This window comes from Phacochoerus africanus, chromosome 16 (assembly GCF_016906955.1).
Source record: "Phacochoerus africanus isolate WHEZ1 chromosome 16, ROS_Pafr_v1, whole genome shotgun sequence".
Classification (NCBI taxonomy): Eukaryota; Metazoa; Chordata; class Mammalia; order Artiodactyla; family Suidae; genus Phacochoerus; species Phacochoerus africanus.
In genome coordinates, this window is record NC_062559.1 from 39,456,050 (window position 1) to 39,472,914 (window position 16,865).

Sequence of the window (16,865 nt, forward strand, 5' to 3'; positions counted from 1 at the left end):
AAAAATAGAAGTTTGGAGGTGTCCAATCCCCCGGCCACTGTCACTTATTCCTCAACTTTTCCAAGAAAGATTTAAATGAGCTTACAAAACTACTTGTGGAATGAAATAAAATGAAACTTGGTAAATGAGGAAAACAGGAAAGGCTTAACAACAAACGTAAACAATAAACACCCACACAGTTATATCTCAGTTCCCGTGGATCAGCAGTCCAGCCACAGACTCGGCTAAGGGTCTCACAAGATTTTGGTCAAGGTGTGGACTAAGGCCACGATCTCATCTGAACCTTGATGGGGAAGGCTGTGCTGCCAAGCTCAGGCAGTTACTGGCAGCACACCCATCACCTCCTAAAAGCACAAGTACTGGCAGCCTCCTTCCTGGTCTTCAAACAGGCCACACCCTTCCCAGCACTGGGTCTGCCCTTCCCCGACCCATGGCAGAGCTCCTCACCTCTGCTTCCTGAGCACGGTGGGTGGGCTCCATTCAAAGGAGAGCTCCCCAGGAAGGTTCTCCCCATCCACCTCCTGCCCAGTCGGCTGGCCCCGGGGCCAACCCTGCCATATCACACTCTTTCCCCCATTGTTCTTCTCACAATCGGCAATGACCTTGCTTCTTATTTATAGCCCTCTATGAGTTTGCCTGAAGGAAGAGCTTTTGTCTCTCTTGTCCAGTCCCAGATCATCACACCCACAGCATTACCTGGCACACAACAGGGTCACACAGCAGGGGCATAGGCCAAAGTTGTAAAAGGGGTGAATTAAATAACTAATGAAACCCTCCTCCAAAAGCTCATGGCAGAAGCAGGATATCTAAAATCCTGAGTGGACAGCGATGGACCCTGAGAACAGCCATGGTGGCTCTTGCCAAGTTCTCTGACAGAGACCCGAGACCAGGTGTCCTGTCACACCTGTCTCACACCTGACAGGATACCTGGTCTCGGGTCTCTCAGGTTCCACTGGATGGGGCGAGTAGGGGTGGGGTGGAGTGGAGTGGGGTGTCCCGTCACTTCTTGGTGCTCCCGTTAGGGCAATAGTGACACGAGGAAAATATTACTAGTATCAGCCACCACTCAGGTCGCTCTTATAGATAGAAAGGGCTTTAAACCCATCAATAATGAAAATATAATAAAACTACACCAGACTTCCTCCTGCTTACTAAGGAGTAATCAAAGTCCCTGAAGCAGCTGAGAGAGATGCTACAAAATAATTAGTATTTTCCCTGCTACAATGACATTCATTCAAATCTGTATTCAAAAGCCCCGTCTAATTGCAATCCAGAATGTAATTTTCTGAGGAGACACACTGCAGGATTCCAGGAAGTGTATGATGAAAATAAATTCAAAGCTAAAATTAAAATCAAATTGAAATTACACTTCACCTTGAGCCAGACAGGTTGTGTAGTGAAGAATTAACCTGACCCAAAGAGAGCGTGGCCTTGACCTTTAGCTCCGAGAGAACGATCTTCAGCCCCCTAGAATGGCCTGCCCTGTAGGAGTGTCCTTTTTTGTGGGACACTTTGGCCATGAGACACTCTAACAATGTGCTGTATGAATGAGGGTTTTGGGCCACAGGATAACAGGGCCAGAGATTACCATGACCTCTGGGAGAGGCTGAAGGTCGGCCATGCAGGCAGCAGGTCCTTGAGTCCTAATAAAAACTCTGGACACCAAGGCTCAGGTGAACTTCCTTGATTGGGTGAAATAACCCATGAGTAGTGTCACACACTGTGACTAAGAAGGGTCAATGCCAGTCCATGACTCCATGGACAATACAGTGGAAGCTCCATGCTGGGACCTCTCCTGGACTCTGCCCTTTGCATCTCTTCTGATTTTAATCCGTAGGTGCTTCCTATAAAAAACAGGAGTGTAACATCATTCAGTGAGTTCTGTGAGTCCTTCTAGAAAATCGCTGACCCTGAGGGTGGATTTGAGAACATGTCCAAGATGGTGGCATCAGAAGTGAGGGTGGTCTTGGGCAGACAGTGCTCCCTCTAATTTCCTAGTTGGCTAAGTGGACAGTCAACCTAAGGTCTCCTCAAAGGTTAACCTACCTGGTAAGATAGGTACAGTTTTCTTTGTTTCTTCTTTAAAGGACAGTGTTTGTCTCTTTTTGATATGAAAAAATTAAACATGAGAGAATTTTCGACTTGGATAAAATCATAGCCCAAGTATCCTTGTACCTTTCCAAGTGCATTCACGTCTTTTTTTTTTTTTTTTTTTCTGCTTTGGCCAAGAAACTTACACTAACCAGGAAGAACTTCTCTGAGCTGAAATTCAGGCAGTTAGAAGGCAAATTAAGGCTTTTCTCTCGGGTTACTTTGGTGGATCAAACAAAGAAGAATGTACCTGTGGCTGAAGTGAAAGAGAACGAATGAGAGTTGGATGGGAAACCACAACAAAGCTTTGGTTCCAAACTGGCAGACGGCTCAGGACCAGTGACAAAGCAGAAGGAATGTGACTTCCTGGTGATAATGCTGAGCAATGCCAGGAAAGAGGGCCAGTTGGCTTCAGCAAGACCATTCAATTGGAGGTCAGCTGTGTCTCCATGAGGAGGCTGATTTGAGATCCTAGGACCAACTGCAAGAGGTCAATGCAGAAACATCTATAGATCAAAATACCACACAAGAAGATGGCAAGGTCAAATAATATCCAACTATAGATAGAAGGGACAGAAGATCTAGGAGGTCCAAGTGGCTTACAATTGAATTGTGAGTAGCAGAAGTGGATTCTGAGATTCAGAGGCTGCCACTGGCAGTCACGGTCGGAGACTCATGCAGTAAGAAGAGCTGATAGTTCCTGCAGCATCAAAGGTGGACCAGAGGCCCTGCTTCCTCTGACTAGTCTATTCTTTGAAGGGACAGAGATATGTGCACATTCTGAGTATAAGTGTATAATGAGGGTGGGGAAAAAAAACCTAAGATGGACCTGACATTGGGGGTAGAAGTTACAAGGAGATCAGAGAGGATCAGGATGACAGAGAGGCTGGGAAGGGAGCTAAGATACATTTCCTGAAAGCAGACCTTCCAGGGGTGACACTGGGTGAAATAGACAGGTGGAAAAGACATTCCCCATCCCTGACTTCGTGGTTGCCGAGGGGGAGGGCGAGGGAGTAGGATGGACTGGGAGTTTGGGGTTAGTAGATGCAAACTATTGCATTTGGAGTGGGTGAGCAATGAGATCCTGCTGTGTAGCACAGGGAACTATATCTAAGTACTTGTGATGAAACACGATGGGAGAATAATGGGAAAAAAAGAAAAAATATATATATATATATCTGGGTCACTTTGCTGTACAGCAGAAATTGACAGAACAATGTAAATCAACTATAACAGGAAAAAGAAAAAAAAAAAACAAAAACTACCTAACCAAAAAAAAAACAAAAACAAAAACAAAAACCCAACATTGGCGAGAGACAATTAAAGTTCAATATAGTATATGTGCTAAATAAGGCTGAACATAATCAGCATATCTAAGAAACCAAAGAAAGAACATTTACAAAGGCCTCGGATGAAACTTAGCTGTGCCATCAGCTTAAATCCCTGTAAAACTGAGGGTACCTCCGGCGGGGGAAAGACATGGAGGCAGAGACAAGAACATGCATTCCAGTGTCAGATACCGTGACTGAGTAGCCTAGGGCAGACTTTTTTTTAAAAAGGATATTCTTCTGAGTAGGGAACACATTGGGAACTTTAAGGGTGCACTTGGAAGGACTGAAGTCTGGTCAGTGGTACAACTGAGGTGTCTACTGCCACCTGGTGTCACCGTTATCACAGATTCAGAGTGACGGCTCATCTTAAAAGCTGAGTTTGCCAAAGAGAAAACAAAAAGGCAGGCATACTTTAAAACGAACAACTCTTTTGATTTAGGACTCTAGTTCCAATGCCAATAAGTTGTTCAAAGATGTAAACAGAAATGTTCCAAGCATGTTCTTTTTTGAAGCAAGGGGATATTGGCTTGATTTTAATTGTAGAATAACAGTTAGCTTTATATGATTTTCTCTTACACACTCACACACACACAGTCTGTACTCCTTGCCTGGAGCTCTCCTCTTGCTTTATAATAAATGATTGGTTTTCTTTATATGAAAACACAAAGTGGGTCATCCACAAAGGCTGTGACTTCCCCCTGGAAGGGAGCCACTGGCAGTCCCGGGGCGCCAGTATATCCAACACCGTTGTGCTGTCGGAGTTCCAACGTTCTCCTGCACAGCCTCCCACCATCTACCTCCCAGGACCTCAGCACGAAGGACACATCTGTGAATCCTCTGGCCGCACTTCAATTCCTTACAGCTGTAAAAACCACTGCATGGAAAGAAAAGAACATTTCCTAGACTGGGAATCCCCAGACACTTTCCCAATTCGAACAAGTGAACAGACTTTTTGCTCCGGTGAATTATACCCCATGAAGGGGAGTGCAGAGAGGAAAACCATGCTGAGCTGACTGTGGTCTACAAATGCCTGGGCTTCACTGCGCATCACATTCGTTTTCCTGGCTTCTCTGAGATGTGGGCCTGCCGTGACCAAAGAGGCCTGCTTTACCGGCAGGTTTCACCCACTTGCAACTATTTCATCCAAGATTTGGGTCTGAGTTAGGGAAGAAGCCTGTTGCTAGTGTTTCATTCACTTGCCCAAGGCATATGGGGTCTCCTCTCTCCCCATCGTCACCCACACAGCCCAGCCCAGCTCCTGGCTGCCCTCTGTCCCCACGCTGCCATGGCTGTGGCCTAAGTAGGGTGGGCAGTGGATTCGATACTGGCTGCTGAGGACTACCAGGGAGGCTGTGCGGTGGGGGGCTGCCTATTCCCCCTGAATTTCCCAGGTGGCAGGCAAGATACAGATGGAGAAGGCAACGTGAGGCTGGGAGAGGGAGGTGAAAAGAAATAATGAGAAAAGTGATCCAAAGACTCAACAGTTTCCTCTTGGGGAGCCTACATTTGAATCCAAATGCAATTCAAATGATTTCACATTAATTTTTCCACAGTATATTTCCTCCCTTGCTACCAGAAATGTCTCCACACCATCGAGGACTAATGCAAAACATTTGGAAAGGAGATTATCTAATTTGAGGACAAATCAATTAGCAACTCTAGGACTTAAGACACATTAGCAATGCAGCCAGTTAAAAATTGTATGTGATTCATAATTAAATTATTTTGCACCCAAACATATTCAATAAGCTAATGAAGGCAAATTTGGCTGATCACGAAGGCTTTAATTAAATACCACATTTTTACGCCAAACAAGGCCATGATGGGTGGAACTGATTTGTGAAGAAAAAAATGAGCAAAACTTAAAAAGTTTCCCAAAAGAGAAAAAAAAAAAAAAGTCTTGGCTTATGTAGTCATTTCGTATTCATTTGCAAAATTTTTAGGCAATGGACAGTTTACTATTAAAATTTCTGTACTGGGTAAGAGACCAAGAACTCTAAATCCTAGACATCTCAAAAGTAAACTCTGATTTGGAGAAATCAGAATTATTATTTTGTTTGATCTTAAAAGAAGAGCTATCTCACAGTTCTAACAGAATTTTCCCCGTGGATCTTTTCATATAATTAAGGAAACCCCAGAGAGGCAACATTTCTTCAGAGAAATACCTCCTTTATTCTCTCCCTTCTCTAAGTTTACAAACACAGGGGTATTTGGAAGGTTGCATTATGCATCTCTATTCCTTTGTCCTAAAGGAAAGTACAGATAGTTCTTTGGAGGATAAGGGGAAAACGGAGGGAATAAAATTCATATACGATTTATATATGACCTTCCATGACCATGTCAAGCTGAATCTCTTTAGTCCTAGATTGACTCATAAAAAGATCACAGGCCTGGTCATGACTGAAATTTTCATTTGAGAAATTCCACCAATGACATAAAATATACAGACAAGAATTTATATTGTGGAATATCAGGTGATCGCTATTTTCTGCTTTATTGTTTTTAATGTTCTTTAAATGTCATACAACGAACATATATTATTCTTATGAGACAGAAACAACTTTTTAAAGGCTTGTAATGCAATCCCACTTAGAGGATTCCCTTCAATGTCACCAAAGAGAAGTGGTTCATTTTTAAATTGTTTCTCAGGGAGACTTTATCTAACTCGATCCAAGAGCGCTCTCATAAGCTCCCCGAACTTCATCAGGTCCCTTGCACAGTGACCCCCAGTTATGCCGCTGTAGCAACAATGTTCAAGAGCAGAAGGCAAGCATCTGCCTGGCCACCTAACAATTCTGATTCTTTCTGTTCATGTCAAAGTCGTTTCTCACGACTTCTGCCAAGGTGCTCATCATATTCCTGTTTGCAGTCCAGGAATCATAATACAAAATAAATCACCAAAGAGAAAAGAAATAGAAATCTGAAAAAAAAGGGATGAATCTCTGCAGGCCTGCTCTCCAGTTTTTGCTTTCAACACATCCCTTTGAAATGGGATGAAAACCAAAGGTGTAGACCGCTGGGGTCCTGGGAGAAGTACAGCCTTTCTGTTCTACTTTAGACAGAGAAGGGTCCAATCCAAATCCACAACTGAGGCAGGGGAGCTTCCACAAGAGGCCTTCCCTTGTTAATCATTTAATTAAGGGTAGAAGATACACCAATGGCCAGCAATTATTGAACACGTCTGCGTGGACACTGGGTTGAGCACATGCATTTACATTCATAATCTCACTGAATCAGAATGGCAACTCTGATTTTATTACCCCCACTTTGCAGATAAGCAAGCTAAGGCTTAGAGAGCTTAAATAATTGTTCAACGTTGTAAAGCTAGGCTGAATGTTTAGCTCTAGGAAACCACAAAGTTCTTCACTGCTGTGCTCTACTGCTTCCCATCAGACTTTCCCATGATGGGTATTTAGATTCCAAAGGAAGCTTGGCTTGTCTGTCCAGGTGCTTAACTCACTCCAGAGTGCTACTTTAAGATCTTTCAATTTCATTAGACATGGGCGAGGTCAATCTAGGGGGTGGTGCAGGGAGGAGAAAGAAGGGAACCCAGAGAGTTCAAATTATAACCGGAAAATAGCTTGAAGGAACTAAACAAATGAGTTGGAGCCAAATGGTTTGGCAGATGCAGCCATGTTTGGGGATTTGTGATGACAGGGACAGTTCTTTTTCCACCCCACTTTGAGCTGCCTTTATAGAAATTTATCTTTTATGTGCAAAGATCAAATAAAAAAGAAAACGATCACATTTAACGAGAACTAGGGGAAATAAACTGGTGGCAATTAAAGAGTAAAAATAACTTCTCTGTGGCTTCAGACCACAGGAGTTTGCTCATTTTAAGAGGCACAGGCAAATCACTTAAACGAGGCCTTTTGGGGCTGAGTTCGTCTCATGTTTCCTCCCACACCCATGGTGGTTAAAGTTATAGACAGTCATAGCTCTCGAACCCCTGGAATTGCGTAGTAAACGGAAGTACAACCAGGCCAAACTTATCAACTCACAAATGCAACCTTGCAGCACGGAAGTCAAATCCAAGCTGTAACCAGTTGCTTGGTGTGGCAAGGCCTTAATCAGAATTTTAAAAGGTTACGGAATCCCTAGTCTTAATGAGAGAGCTTCCCGCATCCTTAAGCCGTGTTTTTACTCTCCTCTGACTCTGGACACAAAGTCTCAGAGTTGGAAGGAATCCTTACATCCCTGCCTTGTGCAGGTTTGTTTGGGGTTAGACAATGAGAAAGGCTTGTTGAACTCTTTCTCAGACCTAGAATAACCAAGCTCACTCAAATACCCACAGGCAGCTGGAGTGATTTGAGGTTTCCACCTCAGCCCTATACCACTGCATGTGTGGCCAGAATTTGGGAAGCACTCCTCAACCTTAGAATCAAACTAGCACCTGGAAAAGACTAGAGTGTCACTAGCTTCCCTGTGAACACGCAGGCATAAAAACAGAATCACTTATAGAAGAGAGATCTGAAATACTCCCTGCAATTTCCTAAGTTGGGACATAATGAGGAGCTGAATCAAAATGAGGTCAGTTTCAAGACAAGAAAGAAGTCGGGGTGTTTACACTGAGCTTTGGGGACCCCTGTTTTGTACATCGAGGGAGCTAGTATTCTCTGTTCCAAGGTCAAGCCCACCCTTGGTCTGCAACCCCAGCCCATTCCCCAAAGCACTGTACTTACCGATAGAAAGTGGCATAGTCCACAGTTGAGTGGCAGGTCTGGAACTCCCAGGATTTGAGTTTCTGGCACTCCCGATGGGCTCGAAGCTTTACCCTCACTGTCCCTTGACACAGTTCAGGCACTGGTTTTCTCTGGGGTCTGTTGCAGAACTCATTGGACTCTACCCTCCAGGACTCAGCAAAGTCATCCACATCAAACTTGAAGTTTCCGTCTCCACCAATTAAGTCATCACGTTTATGTCCATTGTAGTTGCCACAAAGGCCACAGAGTTTGCCCCTGAGATGGGGGGCAGCCATGACTTCTACAAAACTGTCTCCATCCCAGGATATTTCCAAACCTAGAGGAAAGGGGAAGAGAATCAACCACTCTTGAATCCACCAATAATTCCCAAGTGTGTAGATCTTCATGCAGTACATGTGACCACCCTTTAATAGGAACCCTAAGGCTCTGACCAAATTCTTGATTACCTTTTAATCTCGCCACACTGAACACTGTGTGATATTACACAAATCACTTACATGGGCTTAGGGCTTTTTGAATGTATAAAGTGTGCTCCTATAATGACATCTTATGTACCCACTGGCTTGACTTGTAGATGACTACTCACTGACCACGTTACTCCAGGGTTTATATTTATGTCCTTTTCCAGAGTAACTGTAGTGGTCCAAATCATGTTTTCATTGATCCAATGACTACGACAATGTAGAAATGGAAAGGTAACAAAGGTGATAGTTTCCTAATGTTATTTTTTTCCTTACCCCCAAATCCCCCATCTCCTTATACCAAAGGAAAATTTCCAAATTATCTGCTACAGTGGAAGTATTAGAGTAATAAACATATTGCTCCTGAAAACATCCTCTTCAAAGGACAACACACATAAATGAAAATGTTTGCTCCTTCATAATTGTACATCATCTCTGAGACACACATGGCTGTTTGATCCATGCTTCCTAGGGCTGCCTTATGAGCCCTAGGCTATGAGCCCTCGGCTGGGGTCTCCATGTGCGGGCTGATTGCAAGCTTCAACATTTGACTAGGCACTGGAGGCTATCAGGCCAAGGGCCAGAGTTCCTCATGTGCTTGCTGGACCGAATCAGCAGGACAGGACTGTCTCGTTCACCAAATAAACGATCTTCACTCCAGAAGGTAGAGAATGTAGTTCTCTCTTGGTTTGCAGAAGTGACCATCTAAACAGTTGGAGGATTTGCCTGAGAACACTCATATTTCTCCAGACCTGCTAGCCCAAAGCTTCCAGTTATTTACTCCAGCTAATGACCCAGCTAAATAGTGGAATTTCCATGTCACATGTTGGACAACCAGGTTCTGCTGTTGCACAGCAAAGATCAGTCTGACCAGAAGGTCAAGAAGAAATGTTCTCATATCCATCCTGATACTGTATGTGAAGATACTGCTCATGAGACAAAGGAGAGGGTTTCATGGAAAACCTTTTGAGGTTCAACACAGAGCAAAGGACAATTCTGGTCAGTCTTTCTTTATGTCTCAAGTACGCATTGGACGCTTTTCTTGCTGTTCTCCTGGTAATATCCTGGCAGGGCCCAAGCCCCCCCCAGTGAATGCATGGACTAGGTACCAGTCCTGTGGCATGAGCACCAAGAGAAGCTCTACAACAGGTCAGGGTGCACGTCTGCCCTGTGACTATTCTTTACTCAGTATCGCTATCTCCCTAGAGTGACAGCCCACAGAGAAAGCCCCTTTTAACAGAAAAAGAGAAAGTTTCTCCAGCTGTGTATTTTTCATCTTACCCTCTTGGGTTTCTGACAACACCTAGTCTTTGATTTAGTCTGTTCTGAGCCTCCGGAGAGAGCAACAAGACTCTCTTTAGAAGACTTTACCTTTGTTCCTAAAGTATTCGGATGAGCAAGTATTCGCAAGATGCTCAGAAGGTGGGGGATAAGGTGGTAATGAAAAAGGAGAAAGGGGTGGGAAGGGACAGAATGGACCTCGTCTGAGGAGAAAATTGGCAGAAGGGGACATCATGAGTGATGTAAGATCAGAAAGAAACGCCCAGAAGTAAGATGCTAAAGCTAATATTCCCTAAGCCAATATTCCCTTGGACAAGGTCCAAAGGGAGAGAAGCCTGGCCAAACAGCATTCCTGTGAGTAGGCCATACAACTGCCACAGGAAAGAGTTACAGATCTGCTTTAGGGAGAGTTACTGGTAGAATGAACCAGTGGTCTAAAACTGGACTTCTCAAGAAATAAATATAAAGACTCACAGGAAAATCGCTGTACGGTAAATGAAAGGAATGGAAGCATTCTCGGTCCAAGGCAAATGGTAGAGAAGATTTCTCGGTTGGGAGAGGAAGCTTGGTTCCAAAAAGCACTTAAATAGAATTGGGTGAAAGGCAGAAAAGAAGGACATGAAAACATCGCTCTTGGGAGTAACTGGGTGAAGAGAAGGCAGTGATGAGACAAGGTGATCCAAGCAAGGACACACTGCTAGGCCACCCACACACCAAACTGACCTCCTGTGTGGACCTCAGAGAAGATGGGGTCAATTCTGACAAACAGCACTGTCGTATAAAATGATTTCGATTTCCTCTCACCACATCACTGAATGTATCGTCTGGCACATAGTATATACTCACTAAATGAATGAATTACCCTGTAAACTGATACAACAAGTCTGAAAAGCCAAAGAAATTTGTGAATTTCATGCTAGTTAAGACACTGAAATAACATTTTGAAAAAAGACAAGCAAACTATAATATGATTTGTAAAACACTCTCTAAGGTAAAGAAGAAACTTGACCTCATAAGACTGTAACCAAGCAGCTGCCCAGCCAGAGAAATGAGGGGAGAAAATCAATTCCATACAACACTCTAACGTTTATAGCATAATTCCAAAAATTTTCCACATTGCAAAAATTTCCAAACTACAAATCTCTTTCCTAGACAGCAAGGCAAATGCTATTCTTCCAAGTGCCACATTGGTTGAGAATTTACAGCCAAAGGCACTCCAGCAAAACCACTGGCAATGATATAATAAATTTGAGACTTTGGGCACCTGAGTTCTTGCGAATTCAACTCACAGTGAACAAGCCAATTCTTTTTCTTTCTTTTTTTTTTTTTTTTTTTTTTTGCGATGGACTGGTGGTCCATGGATGCTTGGGAAGATGCAGACCTACTGTTATTAATAAACCCTTCTCAAGATTCTTGACATCTCTTTCATGAAACATGATCCCCAAAGTAAGAGAATAATTTGTACTTCACTCTCTTTTTTCCTCCTCTTTTCTTTGTTATTATTACATTAACAAGGATTTTTATGCAATAATACTAAGCTTCATATTGTGGAAGTGTGACGTTCGACTCTGGATGTGTGTATTGCTGTATCATATATATGCGTATGTGTGTGCCTGCACAATTATTTTTACTCTCTATGTGAGTAAAATCCATACAAAGTAAATTATAGCAGTGACAGGCCAAAAAAAAAAAAAAAAGGAGTAAGTTATAAATGAAAAAAAAAAAACTGCTCATCCAAAAGATATTTGAAATAGGCATTTGAGATGAAAACATGGTGGAAGTGTTTGGGGTGGGTGGGGGTTGGGCTAGTCCCTTCAGCAGCTGGGATGAGTTTCCCAATTCTTTGCATGGGAAATTGGTAGAAATAACTGGCAGCCAGAGGCCAAAGCTGAAGCACATGTCTCATCTGGGATGCCAGCAGAGGCCACATTCCTTCCACTGTATGAGGAGCCTTCCAATTTTCCCTTCTCATCAGTGAATGTTTTACCAACCTGTTTTTCGCCCGTCAAGTGTGTGACCTGGCTCCAGACCACTTGTTCGGGGGGGGGGGGGGGGGGTTTGGAATGAGGTTTTTTTGGTGGGGGGAGTTGTTGTTCTTTTATTTTGTGGTTGCTTTTGTTTGTTCTGCTCTGTTTTGTTTTTTTGGTTGTTAGTGTTGCTTTTGCGGCAGTCCACTTTTAAAAGAGACAAGGTGCAGAATCTGTAGTCATACTACAGTGATGTTTAAAAATGGATAGGTTTTTGGAGTTCCTGGTGTGGCTCAGTGGTAACAAATCCGACTAGTATCCATGAGGATGCAGGTTCGATCCCCGGCCTTGCTCAGTGGGTCAGGGATCCAGTGTTGCTGTGAGCTGTGGTATAGGTCACAGACGCAGTTCAGATCCCGCATTGCTGTGGCTGTGGCATAGGCCATCAGCTGTAGCTCCAATTCCACCCCTAGCCTGGGAACTTCCATAGGCCGTGGGTGTGGCTCTAAGTAGCAAAAAAAAAAAGATAGTTTTTTCTGTTCAGAATTTACACCAAAGATGGGAGGGGATAGATAGATAGATAATAGATAGATAGAGAGAGATTTATTTATTTTTTCCCCAGGTTTGTCAAGTATAGAGCTCTACCAAAAGTAAAATAAAAAGCCACAGTACCTAGCTGGGACTGGGGACACTGCCTCTCCCCAACTCAGCAGGAATGGGTAAGCCTGAGCCCAACTTCACACAGCCTAACTTCCTTCTTTGAGATGCTTGAGTTCAATCTCCCTAAGATCATCAGGAACACTGAAAATAGATGACCATACAGAGACTTGAACACAAATGTTCATGGCAGCATTTTGCATAATATTCAAAAAGTGGAAATACCCTAAATGTTCATCAACTGGTAAGTGGATAAACAAAATATGGTTTAGTCATACAGTGGAAAATTATTTGGTTTAAAAAATAAAAGAATGAAGTATCGATAGATGCTACTACATGGATCAACTACAAAACCATTATTCTCACTGAAAAAAGCCAGTCACAGGAAACCATATACTGTATGATTCCATTTATGTTAAATATCAAAAAAGGGGGGGGGGCAAATCTATAGAAGTAGAAAGTAGATTAGTGCTAATCTGGGGCTGGGGATGGGAAAGGAGAATGGCCGTATATGGATGTGAAGTTTCTTTTTAAGGTGATAGAAATGTTTCAAACTTAGGTCGAGATGATGGCTGTACAAGTATAAATATAATAAAATTCATTGATTATACATTTTAAATTGGTAACATTTATGGTATGTAAATTATATCTCAATGAGGCTGTTTTGCAAAAAAAAAGATCAATAAAAGCAGCTGATGTTCTAAGGTTAAAAAAAAAAAAAAAGCCACACTCCCACATGTTAGTGCTTCAGGTGGATCTGAAATAACTCTTTCAGGTGGAGTTGATGAAATGAACAGATGGCAGAAAAGAAACATTTTTAAATGATCCCCCAAGTGCCGAGAGTTGGGGATGAGGGGGCGTGATGGGGGTGAACAGTACTTTCCAAGCTACTAAGCCTTGCTCTGTGCCTTCCATATGACCCCAATTGTTACTAGGTAAGCAGTGACAGCCTGAGTCCACCGAAGCTACACAGCCACCTGTGCTCCTCTGCCAAACGATTCCATCATCAAGTGCTGAATCTATAAACCACAGGGACAGAGTCAGCCCCCTCCATCTCCCATCCTCCAGCTGCAGGCTTGATTTAAGCTGCAATTCTGAAGCAAGTATCCTTCGATCACATGAGCTTAGGAGAAAAAAAATATATAGAGAGAGGAAAAACACTCAAAGGATATACTGTGATATTTTAGATAGACAATCAATAGGTAATAAAGAGAAAATATCCCTTAGGGGTAGTGCAAACTGAGATTGGTAGACCAGAGTGGAAAAGACCATTGTCTGGAAATGGAATTGTTCCATTTAAAGGAGACTCTCAAAACAAGTTTAGTGCCCAGAGAAATACAGTCCTTTCCTGGGCAGCAGAAAGCACGTACGCTTCATGTGCTACGTGAAGCAGGGTGTTAAAGGTGCCCCATAAATTACTTCCATCGTGGCAAAAGAGATGAGAAAATAAAAGAAATTTTACAACTGAGTTCAAGGCCCAGAAGAGGCACCTTCACTAATCTAATTATGGTATTTATGATCTATTGCTACTTTCTTAGTGGCTCATCCTTTTGCTCATTTCCACCATGTGAAATCCTTACAAAGAGTCCACTTATTCCACACGGCATTGCCAGCTGCGACATGAAGTGTGTGGAACCTCCTCGACCGTTAGTCATCTGGGACTATCCAGAATCCCTTTGCGAGCTGGGTGGTGCGTGACTCATAATTTCCATGTTGGTAGAATCCATAGAATTCAGCTGGCTTGCAAACAGATAAGCAAGGTGCTTCTAATTGGTCTGGGGTTATAATGGTCGTTTTGTGTACATTTTACATAAAGCCAAACAGTTGCTTCCTTCAAAGGGCTAAGGTGAGGCCCATGTGGGCAGCATGGCCCATCATCTGAATACAACAACAGGCGTCTGAATTTTATGGGGTGAACTAATCCCTCCAAAGGGGAATGACTACAGCGTTTCACATCTACCACTTTCAAGGTAAAGAATGGAAGTCTTTCCTTCTGTAAAAAAATGTTCCAATACATTAATAGTTAACATTTCTCACTGAAATCATGTTATACTCTAAATAAAAGCTCCCTGGGCTTCCTAGCTTCCTGCCTTGGTTTAGCTAAGAAGGCATTCTATAGGCTCAAACCAATTTACCAATTAGATTTTGGATTGAATTGAAACAATTAACACGGTTCTGAAGGTACCGTGGAGAGCAGTCTCTATGGTGCCTCAAAAGTTGCCACTCCATCAAATGTTTCCCTTTCTGATCCGTATCATCTAAAGAAACTGGAACTCAACTGGTGCTTCTACAGTATTAAATTCTCATCAACACAAAAAGTAAGAAATACATGGATTTCCTCAAGAATCATCCTTAAAGAAACAGCATATGCCAGGAGAAAATGCAGCTCAATACCCAAGTGACAGACAATATGCATAACCAAAGGCAGCATGGAAGGAACCATACACGATAGAATATAAAATGTGCAAACGAACCGAATTCATTCTTTGGGGCTGATGTTGAAGGATAGAGTTCTGCTTCTAAGATGCCTCCCTTAGCACCTTACAGACAAGAACTTAAGCCTCCCTGAACCCCTAGGAGTAACTTATCGGCAACTATGAACAGTGTGGCCTAAGGGGGATATATCTGCCCTTGGCGTGGGAGGACAGAGTCCAGTGGGCCTCGGCAACATGTGATGCTGAGAAAAGGCCTCAGCTCCATGTGCCAAAGGCTAGGGGAGCAAGCACCCGAAGCATCCTCCGCAGGAGCCAATGGTTCTACCTATTAACTCAAGGAGCCTCCTTCCCCAGGGTCAAGAGTGGACAGGACAGCTGGTCACACAGCCCATCATCCTTGCTCCCATCTGCACGCCCACGCGTTTGTGGTTTGCTTTTGAGGATTCCCTACTTCTTGAACAGATGCTAACAAGGGAACACACTTCCTCACAGATGTGAAACTGCACATGACTAGCTGAGCTGGGAAAGACGCTGACAATTCCAAGCGGGACGTCAATGGTTTAAAACAGCAACAAAACATGAGAAAGGGGTTATTGGGAGAGAACAACTGCTATTTTTGGAATGAGGATAGAAAGGCACTGGATGGCAACAGTGACTGGCATCAGACTGCCAGGCTCTCCACTGTGCAGATCTCTCCGGCTATTTTGTGGCATCTTGGAGATCTTCCTTCAAAGCCTCAGTGAGTATTCCTGCAGCTGGAATACTTCTCTGCTTCTGGTTTTCCTCTGTGGAGGGGGAGGAGCAGCTGCAGTTCCTGAGATAGAGGGAAGAGCCAGAGAGACACAGAAGCCCGGTGCTTCTGGAAGCCCACCTGCTTTGGTTGTCACTTTCAAGAGGTAGCCATCCAGGTCGATGTGGAACTGCGGCGCCTGGCAGGGCAGCGCGATGCGCGAGCCATTCCAGCGCACGGTCAGGTGCTGCTGGAGGCTGACAGTGCTGGTGCCCAGCACCAGGTCCACCGACTTGGTCCAGGAGAAGGAGCGGGTCCTGCGCGCATCGTTCTTCACCAGCACCTGAAAGGGCGAGGCAGGGGAGGAGCAGTCTTTCGTCAAAACGTACTGACACGTCCCCTGAAAGTTAAATGTTCGTCCATCAAAAGTGTTGTAGTGGGGATCTCCGAATACTGTGCAAACGCCGGGCTCTGCGGATGAGTGAGAGACAAAAGCAGGTCAGAAACCGAGTGAAGGAGTCAAAGAGACATCAGAGGTCCCTGCAATAAACCTGAGAGGGGCACCTGCCAGGTAAGGGAGGACCTTAGCAGAGATGCACTAAGGAAAATCAACTTTAAAATAATACAAAGTTTGAAAAAAAATTAAAATAAAGCAATTAAAAGTTTTAAAACCTTTGGCCAAACCTTATAGGATGTGTTACATACTTCTGGTGCTTTTACACTTAAAAGGTATTTATAACACTTCTGAAGTTTGAAAGCATCTCTATTTTAGAACCTTGGTATGTTGTTATGGTCATAATGTCAAAGACAGAGAAATGAAATGGATGACCTTGTAAACAGAACTGGCCTAACTTTATAACCCATATAAACAAGAACACAAAAATAAATAAAAGGCAGCAACATAAACCAAAGCATGAATACTATTTCCATATAATTGATTCAAAAAATTGGGAACATGGTATTCTAAATGTTATTCATGGTTTTTAAAAAAGTATTATATTCAACACTCATGAATTTCACATAAAATTGTCAGATACATGTGTAATACTATTAGTAATCAAAATACTGATAAAGTTGATAGACTCCGTGTTTTTCTAAAAATACACTGTTCCTAAATTTTGATCTATGTAACAAAATCTAAAGTTGGATAAAAATAAGTTGCAAAACCCATGATTTAGTAAATATAAGAAATTCCAACAAATTCATCAC

At 43.1% G+C, this 16,865-nt stretch overlaps 1 protein-coding gene across 2 annotated transcripts in view; it reads right to left on the minus strand.

Annotated features, from left to right (window-relative positions):
* The window catches only part of BMPER (BMP binding endothelial regulator), a 246,117-nt gene that overhangs the window by 62,756 nt on the left and 166,496 nt on the right, over positions 1-16,865 (minus strand). For both annotated transcript variants that reach the window (XM_047763268.1, XM_047763267.1), the window contains exons 12-13: positions 15,798-16,127; positions 8,105-8,441 (exon numbers count right to left, since the gene is read on the minus strand). In XM_047763268.1, coding sequence (XP_047619224.1) covers positions 8,105-8,441; positions 15,798-16,127 — 667 coding nt within the window. The remainder of the gene's footprint in view (positions 1-8,104; positions 8,442-15,797; positions 16,128-16,865) is intronic.